The 9,838-nt window shown below is 41.7% G+C and overlaps 1 protein-coding gene across 1 annotated transcript in view; it reads left to right on the top strand.

The window, feature by feature from the left end:
- Positions 1 to 7,375: 7,375 nt before the first annotated feature.
- The window catches only part of SPAG6 (sperm associated antigen 6), a gene marked incomplete at its 5' end in the record, with an annotated part of 27,179 nt that continues 24,716 nt past the window's right edge, over positions 7,376 to 9,838 (top strand). Inside the window, one exon of the mRNA XM_010155521.1 lies at positions 7,376 to 7,519. Coding sequence (XP_010153823.1) covers positions 7,376 to 7,519 — 144 coding nt within the window. The remainder of the gene's footprint in view (positions 7,520 to 9,838) is intronic.

The raw sequence follows: 9,838 nt of genomic DNA, 5'->3' as shown, positions 1-9,838 counted from the left end.
CTTCCCTGTTTTTCTTCCCCCCGCCCCCAGGTTGACCGCTTAGTTTCCAAGGGATTTTTTTTTGCGCCCGTAGGATTTGGCCCGGTCCCCCCGGCCCCGCGGAGCGAGGACGGGCTTTGCCGAATCCCCCGCGGCGCGGTGGGAAAGCTAATTGCGCTCGGCCGCGGCGTGCGGGGTGGCCCTGCCTGTCTGCAGGGTTACTGCTGTGTTTGCTTTGAGGTAGATGGCTCTGGCCGTGGTCTCATGACTTACTTTTATTTCAGGGAGCATTTCTCAGTTTAACCCACTTCCTCATTTATATCCTCGTGCTTCTGACAGAACTTTATGTAGAGTGCAGAAAACGGAATTCCCACTGACTTGCCAAGGAAAACTTACTTTAGAAGTAACTATTTTTATACTAGCTTTACAAGTCGTTACTGAATTCTTCAGTGCTTTTTGCCAGCAGGTTTGCTCCGTTTAGGAGGGATTCGCTTTTGTTATATTGCTGTCGTGGGATGTCGCGAACCAAATCGAGCATTTTTAGAAACAGGAGCTGCGGGAGCACTTTTACCAGCTGTTGTGCTGCTGGCATCTGGCAGATCCACCCAGCTTCTCCAGAGTTCCCGAGCTTAAAAGAGGAAGGAAAAAAATGTGCTCAGTAATTGATTACCTGAAAGGCAGATTGAAAAAGTGCTATAAATCCGTAGTTGGTTTACCATATGGTATTCATGAATTGATTATGTTTTGGTTAGTCTTGATTTTGTTTTCAATACTTGTTTCCCAAATCTAGTAAATCTGTCAGCCTTTTCTGAGATACAGTGGGAACAAACAAGAAAACCAATCACACAAATACTTTCCAGTTCTGCTTGTATTTACAACTATTTGCTAAAATGGTTTCGTTGAAAATCTATCACTTAAATTCTTGTTAAAGAAACATTTGCTTTGGTTATGGGAGTGACACGTCAGGCACCAGGCCTTTTGCATTGCCCTGCTGTGTCTCTTGATTTCCTTTTTCTCTGTCATCTCTTGGTGAGTTAATGCCACTGCTTTAGTTTATACAAATGATCTCTGTTTACTGAAGGGGTGTCTTGGCCATAGGAATAATTTATGTCTGAGTTGTAAGAAGGAGTCTCTCTGTGTCCAGTTCTGGTTTTAGCTGCTCACGGGAAGAGATCCCAATTAGGCAGGGTTCATACAGTTCAGCATTTTTAAAAATGCAGAAAGCTTCTATTTTAAGAAAGAAAACAAAGTGCCAAGATGCCTTTAATTGCATGGTATTTCTTCTTAAAATAATTTTTTGATGTCATGTGGTTGGTAGCTTTACCTCAGAACTGACATGTTGCTTGTAAGGGAGAAATAATCTGTTCAGTGGCCTGAAACCCCTGCGCACAGCCGGCGTCCGCCTGACACTTGAGGATCAGGCTCTGGGGCAGTAATGGGGGAATACGCATTTGTGTAGGTTATCAACCTTCTTGGCTCATTTTGGTACTGAGCTCATTTTCTACAGGCTTTAGTTTTTCAGATGCTAGAAAAAGAGGGGACTGCCTGCAAATATAGTGTTTCCTATTGCAATTTATTTTAACGGTTGAGGCGCAGGAATATTTTACCCTCTTCCCCAACCTGTGCCTTTGAAACTAATTAATAGTTATATAATTAAAATGGTAATTTTGACCTTCTCTGGGTGTGCTAGGTACAGGTTTTAAAACCTCCCCCCCCAATAAAATGTTACTTGGTTCTTTTTTTAAAGCACTTACTCAAATATTTTGAGACACAGCTGTCTCAAACAGCAGATAACTGGCATACCTTTTATGGTCTTGATGTGGTGGGCTCTGGAGCAATGACTTGGGAGAGAAAGATGTCTGTCTATACATGTATCTCTGTATAAATCCACATATGAAAGGATTGGAGTCTCATTTCTTATTCTGCAAAAGAAAGTTAGCTGTCCCTTAGGGAGATCACTGTTTTAAGAAGATGTGGAAAGTCTTTGCCTGCTGTCGTTTTCCATTAGCTTTAGGAGTCAGGGGCACCTTGCAGGGTTTTATGGTTGGATCTCAAAGGTTGTCAGGGTTTAGTCTTTTTCTGGCTGAAGATGACTTGTGACTTGAATTTGAACAAAATCGAGACCTTCAAGTGTACGGTAGCATACTCTTGTGTTATTTGCCTCAGTTTATATTCCTGGATTATCCAAAATTCAGACTGGCAGCGGTGAAAGATCAGTGATCAAGGAATAAAGCATTTAGTCCCATTTTTTTAGAAGTCCTTTTGATAAATACTTGATATAAGGAAAATAAATACTAGTTTGAGGCTTGTTCTTTGTGGAAGTGTATCTGGAAATCACACTAACATCATGAAAGATGGAAATGTGTTTAAAAAATAATTCCTGTGTACGCTATAAGCCCTGCTTCTGTGGTATTAAACCAAGTACAAGCAGTGGTCTTGTTGCAGGTTAGGAGATAGCAGACTGCAGCATGGATGGGAGCAAGCAGCCAGGATCAGAGGTGGCAGTTTCTTATGCTGGCTTGGCTGTTAAGAAACCTTAAGGTGTCATTACTGTGCCGATGTCTATGTATGACCTGTAAGGAAAACTGATGGGAACTGGCAAGTTGGAAGGAGTGTCAGAGAGGGCCAACAGGAAACCCACCTTTTCCCAGGGCATCTTTATTTTGAGGCTTCTGTATCTCATCAAGCTCTGGAGCTGCTTTTCCCACTGAGCAAAAATCCCCAAAGTGGTTGTAACCAGGGAACTGGAATCTGGCCCTGGACTTTGACACATTTACATGGCACTGGCTGTGTCTGGGTCAGGAATGTCCCCCAGGATTAGTGCCTGGGGGTTTAGTGCCTGGGGGCTCAGCAGCTTTCTGGTGGTGGGGAAGTGCAAGGATTGAGCAGAGAAATTCCTTTGTCAGGCCTCATTCCTGTGTTTTTACCAACTCTGTGGTTGGTTTTGATAAGGTTGTTCCTTATGATGAAATGCTACCATGAATAATGATTGCAGGATTTGTCCTTTGAATGTCTAAATAATGGGTACTTGAGGAAAAAAAATCTCTCAATCTCCTAAACTTTTTCTGTTTAGTAAATAAATACTTGGAACAATGACAGACAATTAATTTATCAAATCTTGTTTCTGGAGGGCTGCTCACTAATGGGAGAAGCTACTTTCATGGTAACGGTTTTAAGCATATTCTTTAAAAATAAATCTATTAATTTGGCAGTTACAGCTCATGAAGTTTGGTACTGGAATGCATTATTGAGCCCCACACCCACTCATCCTTCCAAAATTTTAAATCCTAGAAATATTTTCAGTTACAAAAGTGAATGAACTTGAGCTGTCTTTCTTGCACTGAGATTTAGGCAGCTTTCTGTCTTTTAGAAAATTTAGGAGAGGATTTCAACTGGCTCTTAGTTTTTAAGAGTGGTAGTTACTGAGGGCCTAATTCTTCTTTCTTCATCTGCCTTGTGAAGTGCAGTACTCTGTAAATAAATAGTCCCTTTGAAATAGCTTCTAGTTTAGATTTTTTTTTTTAAAGGCATTTACAGTTCAGCATTGATAAATGTGTCAGAATGAGACTTGAATTATTTCTGGGTATTTGGTTTTGTATTCTCTCACAGTATGAATTAAATATTTATTTTGCATTAGAGCTTGTGGCGATGGGATTGTTGCTTTTAATTGTAAGTTCTTTAAAGATATCGTTGGGATTAAGAAACAGTTTAGTCTAGCAATTTAGCCTTTGACTTTAAAGATATTACAAGATCAGTTCTTAACCCCTTTCTTGGGGCCGATCACATTCTTAAGCATAGTGACGGTGGAAGTTAGAGGAAGCTGTGCCTGGAACGCAGAAAAATAAATTTGAAGCTGCGTGGCCTAGCAGCCAGTGTGTTGCCACAGGACTCTGTGCTGGGATCCTGCACCCCTGGGATCCCTTCTCGTTGCTCCTGGGGTATTTTTATCACTTTGGGCAGATAACTTCAACTACTGTTGCTCTGCCTTACCTACTTGCTGGTAAGTCTGCAGGGTTCCAGGAGCCAAGTTCCAAAATGCCAGTGTAAAAGACGACCCTTTCCCATCCTACCACTCCCCCAGCCCACAACTCCCCACCCCAAAACCAGGTTCCTGCCTTGTGTCTCCTTTCCATTCTGCTCAGTACTGGGCTGCTTCTGAGTTCTTATATCCAGCATACAGGCTATACTTGCCTCCAGGACCAACTCCTCTCCTTCCATGTTACCTCAGGGCATCTTCTCCTGGATCTGTTCCTCACAATGCCTGTTGGCAAGAGGTTGTAGCTTGGACCGGTAGGCCTTGCCTGCATCTAACTAGGGCTCCATCACAAACATTTGTGTCGTGGCAGATTTTCCCCTACTTCATGGTCTGTTTTTATGCTGGTAAAGGATGGTGTCATGAGCATGAGTTCTCTCCTGGCTCCAGAGCTATTCCATTGGCCACATGTTTTTAAAAACTGTATTCTCAAATCTTTGGAGTGGTTTTAGGAGTCTTTATTTTTGAGAAAAGGCTTTTCGAATTTGTTTCTCTCATCCAATTACATTGCATCTTTTCTCCTGTGCTTTTCTCAACTTTTCTTCCTAGTGTACGTATTTTAAATATTACATATTTTAAATGCAACAGTTAAATGCGTTCTGTAAGGAGGATCAGACTTTGGGAAGGGATTTCAGGATGCAGTTCCACCTTTTAAATAATATTAAAGAATGTGCTCAGACATCACAGTGCTTTGTAAAAAGCCTGCTGGGAGTGTAGGGAGGATCCGTGTTGCGTCAGCTGTGCACAAAAAGAGCTGCTCCCTTAAAGCATCAATGTTCTTGCTCTGTCTGGATCTTGCATGTGGATATGGGTGGACAAAATCCAGTGTCCCTGTGTAACCAGTTTCAATATTTGGGTTTATGCACCCTCTCTCTCTCCTTTTTTTTTTTTTTTTAAATAATTGTTTTTATTGTGAGTTAAAAGCTTTGCTGGGCTTTAGTTGGGAGAAGTGGGAAAGAAATAAGTGGCATGGCATGAAAGGCAAAAGGTTATCTTTGGAGTTGTAGTAGATCAAGTGAGGAGAGTAGCTTTCTCTGAGGCTTGACGATGGGTGGTGCCTTATGAAGGCAGGGAGGAAGCTACATATTAAGGAAAGTACCAGAGAGATGGTGGAGAAGGACAAAGTAAATGAGGCTGAAGCTGGAAGACTGGCTTTTTCTGTAACTCAGTCAACTGAAAGCTCAGCTGCTCAAGGATTCCTCCTCTTCTCAGCCTCCTGGCCTGTTTGGAGGAGGCTTGCAGTAGAAATTTCAGAGACAGAATTTGGTGGGAGCTTCGTCTCATCTTTGTGAGTGGTCATTAAAAAGAAGCAGCTCCTTATAACCACCTTGTTTTTTGAGTGTGAATGATTGTGTGGTGGCTACTAACTATCCCTGTGAGGGGCATTTTCAGAAACTCAGTTCTCTTGGAACAGGATTAGTTCTGCTCCATTAATGCAGAAACAGGATCTGGAAAATGACCAGCTAGATCAGTGTTTAAGGAGGAGAAACTTGGTGCTCCTTGATCCTTCAGAAATCTCCAGCCCTGCTGTCAAACTGAATCTGCATTACGTTCCACACCATCTGGTAATTGCTGCACAAATTACTTGATTACCCAGAGTCTCAGTTACCATTCTGTATTTATGTTCCCTTTGATATTTGAAGGATTGCAGTTGTGTTGTGCGTGGAACTGTCACAGTGAGGAGTCCTTTCTCAGGGTGAGTCACACTTGCGGAGTGTGTACTTGAGACGTGCGTACCGTGTTGTCTCTGGAAGAGGCCATGTCAAGATGAGCGAGTATGAAAGTTCTCTCTCACTACTCTTCTGGGAAATTTGTGTTAAGGCTCCTATGTAAAACTTGCTGCTGGGCTGCTTCTAGGAAAGGGTAGTTGAAGATAGGGAGCTGCGGTGAGGTAGAAATAAATTTCCTTTTTATTTCCTTGTTAAATCAGCTGAATTTGAAAGCAGGAGTCATGAAAAATCAAGATGATACGATGAAAGTTTGAGTGCTAATGTTATCTCGGTGAATGTTCTTAGTGTAACAGGTATCACACTAAGATCAGACAACAACATTGTATTTGATCCAAAGCATAAATTAGAAGGACAGCATCTTCAAGGTAAGAGTGTGTCCAGAGATAACACTAGTGTAGAATGACTTTTTTCCACATTTACATTTTAAAATGGAAATAAATTTTGTTTTTAAGGAAGGAGAATAGGATAGGAGTGATTATCTTCAGGTGCATAAATGGAGAGCATTTGAAACGTAGAGTGACATTTCTCTGACTAGTGACTAGTCAAATTTGACAAGGGTTTGGCAGGGATGGGAGGAGAGTAGAGGGATTCTGCATGACTTCTAGGTGGCTTTCCCCAAGAAATCAAACTGACCAAACGAAGATTGCCATTTCCAGAATAGTGACCGTTTGGCTACGGAAACTTGGAATGAAGACTTGGAACCCACTGCTGCCCCAAGTGTGGTTTGATTTTGTTGTTGTTTGTTTTTTGTTGTTGTGGTGTGTGTTTTTGTTTGGTTCCCCCCACCCCCCCGATACGCAGCAGCCAGCACTTCTTAAAAGAAAGGCCTGTGCACAACAGCTCCAGTTGGGAGTGTGTGTTAAGGGTGATTCAGCTTCTAAAGTGTGTCATTCTTTGAAACAAATCTGAGTGGGAAACTGAGGATAGAAAGGGGAATCGTTCCTTGTCTGAGGTCAGTCCAGGTTCCGTGATGCAAGAGGGTATTTGGCAGTAATTCTTTGTTACCCTGTTTCTGAGTTGCTAGTGGGAACTCTTCCAAAACAAATCTAATCCAATGGTCTAAATACCTTATTTTGTAGTTTGATTTCTGTATTGCTGCTTTTGAATTAGAGTTAATGAATTTCCTATTGCTGTCACAAGAGACTTATTTAGAAGACCACCGAAGAGTTCTAAAGTTTTCGGCAGCAAGGCACTGCTACTCGCTGCTCTGCATGGCCCTGTTCACTTGAGTGAATGGTAGAGGTAAAAGGAATTTGTTGGAAGGTTCTTACCTATTTTCCTGCCTTAAGATAATGTTAAAGAAGCTTTAACATAATTCAAAATGCTGATAGGAATCCTGGCTTGGTCCTCTTTGGAGAAGAGGAGTAGACTTTGCTCTAGAGAGCACAGTCAAAAGAAGTGAAGAGATCAAATAGAAGAGCTCAGCACATACAGCTATCTGGGAGAAAGAGCTGGATTGATCAGGAAAGCCTCCTGATGTGTCAGTCACTTCTGTCCTTTCCAGCCCTATTTTCAAAAGTCATAGAAGGAAAGGTAGACATCTTGGTTTTCCTACAGATGTTTTGGTGAAGGCCATATAATCTCTATGTAGCTCTTTTCACACTCTCAGAATTTATTGGTTATGTTTTCTAAGTGCTGTAAAGAGAGAAATACTCAGTTTGCTGAAGATGTAAAAACCATGACAATGGTGAAGACTCCTCAAGCAGTTGGTCTTGCAGAGGAGTTGGAGATGGTGGATAGCGTCTCAATGCAGAGAAAGAAAATGGTTTTAGAAAAGGTGGGAAGTAGAGGTAGAAGCTTTTAATTATGTTTAATGCACAGGCATAATCTAGGCCTATACACTTCTCTCAATTCTCAGTTAATTTGATGTCATTATAAGGCTTGTGCAGCAACAGGAATTGATTTTTCTTCTTCTTGTTCCACCAAAGCTATTGTCATGATAATTATTTGTTCACTGTCTTTTCTCACAGGCAGCCATCACTTTGGGAAAAGACGTTTTCTGTGAGGATCAGCATAGCTTCTATTATTTCCAGACCTTTTCCATCCATTCGTTGTTTTTTCAACCCTGTTTTAGCATCTTGTGTGGTGTGGTTTTTTTTTTGAAACTAACTCTCATTTCACTTTTCATCTCTTCACCTTCGATTTCATCAGCTAAAATAACTTGTCATCACCAAGCTTTATGTGGTTTATACTACAGTGAAAGGAATTGTATTGGTCATGGGGAGGCATGCTGCTTGGAAGCATTGTCAGGCTCAAGGCTTTTTAGCCTATTCTAAAAGTGAAATCTATCAGCTAATCTTGAAAATACAAATGGTAGAAATCTCATATCTGGAGCAAGTCAAAGCATACGTATAGGTGAACTTTCTTAAATTGCGGTGTCTAGGTATGCCATGCAGGCCAGAATAATGTCATATGGACTGGATCTAGCTCATGGGTTCCTCCTGAGTAGTGTTTAGATTTCACTAAAGTTTGAGACCATCACCAGAATTGAACTGTCTGCCACATCCTGATTGAACATCCCACCCATCAGGCTTGTGTCTTTTCAACAGTCAGGACACTGCACACAGAAGCACTCTGTTTTTTCCCCCAACCAATTCTAACAATATTGTTTATAGCAATACTATTTTAATTTTTTTTTTAATTCTTGCTTCTCTTACTATGAAAGCAAGATTATTAAATAATCGCAACTTAAGGGCTCAAATACACTATCTGTACACTAAATACAAGTGTACTACTTCTAACTGTTTCCGCTTTACTGAGATACCTTCCACGTGATCAGTCAGAAAAGCAGGAGGGTCCCCTTGGGAATTTCAGCAGCTGTTTGACCATGCAACTGGTTTCAGAGGAACGACAAGGAAATGCTGTCCCACAGAGGCTGCAGGTCACTTGCTAGAAGATAGCTCACCGTAGGTGATATACAGGGTTGGCACCAACTCGCGTGTTTTTAGTTTTAGTTTTAATTTGTCACATAAGGTACTTTTGGTACGTTTTGATATGAAGTATAACTTACTCAGGCCATACCTGCTGTTTGGGAGAGTTTGTGAGAAATGTCAGCATGATGACCACGTTCTGAAATAGTGGTTTCTGCAAAGTGCTAAATGAATTCACATTGATCTGGCAGTACTGGAGGATGTAGCTTTTGTCTGTTGGTACACAGGAGGCCTCTTTCAGCTCCTAGTGGCTATAATGGAAGTGCAGGCAGGCCCCAACTATACTACAGACCTATTTCCATAGGTTCTACATGTACATGTTCAATTAATGCACGTTACAGAGCCATTTTTTGTGCTTCTGTAGTGCTATTCAGACACTGCACTTTTCTCCTTTTACTGCATTGCCCCCCTGAGACCTGTGTTATTTTGACTTGTGAACATCCCGGGAGGCCGTACCTCTCGTGGCAGTGCAGCTTCTCTCTTTGGTATTGACCTTCCCAGAACAAATTCATTAGTGGTCAGCATGGCCTCTGTGGTTAGTTTTACCCCCCTACCACTCTTTTGGAGCCGTCTATGGATTATTAGGCTATTTTCTTCTTGCTGGGAGCAATTTGTTTTTAATTTAAAATAAATGTTCTCTGTGAGAATTACACTGCTGCTCAACTTTTTTTCTTTTCAGAGTGCCCTACTATACAGAAGTACTCTGTGGGTGTAACTTGTTATAACCTGCATCCCTCTGGACTATTTCTTGCTCTAAGGTCCTCAGATTTTCCTTGTCACGGTGTGCGTGTCAGCACCTGGGTGCCACCTGCCAGTAGGCACTGACCCCACAGCTGTGGGACTGTCACACCAAAATACTTTGTTCAGTGTTTATTACCACGTGAGCCCTTGAGAAGGGAATTCCTGCTTTCTTCCACAGTCACCCAGCTAAAGCTTTATCTTTCATAGCAAAAAAATGTAGTGGAAAGAACTGAGAGGGCTGATACGGAGATTTCTGTCTGTAGCTCTGAGTGTTTGGTATTCTGTTACAGCACTGTTGTACCTTCAGAGAGCATTGCTTTCTGGCTGAGGCATAAACTCAGAAGTATTCATTCATGCATCTGGCTGGTACAGGGTCAGCACTTTCGAAGAATCACAATACAAATGATTGTCCCTTCACAGACCTT

Source organism: Eurypyga helias, unplaced genomic scaffold (assembly GCF_000690775.1).
Source record: "Eurypyga helias isolate BGI_N326 unplaced genomic scaffold, ASM69077v1 scaffold43257, whole genome shotgun sequence".
Lineage (NCBI taxonomy): Eukaryota > Metazoa > Chordata > Aves > Eurypygiformes > Eurypygidae > Eurypyga > Eurypyga helias.
The sequence above is the reverse complement of the archived record's forward strand: the minus strand, read 5'-3'. Positions and strand labels throughout refer to the sequence as shown.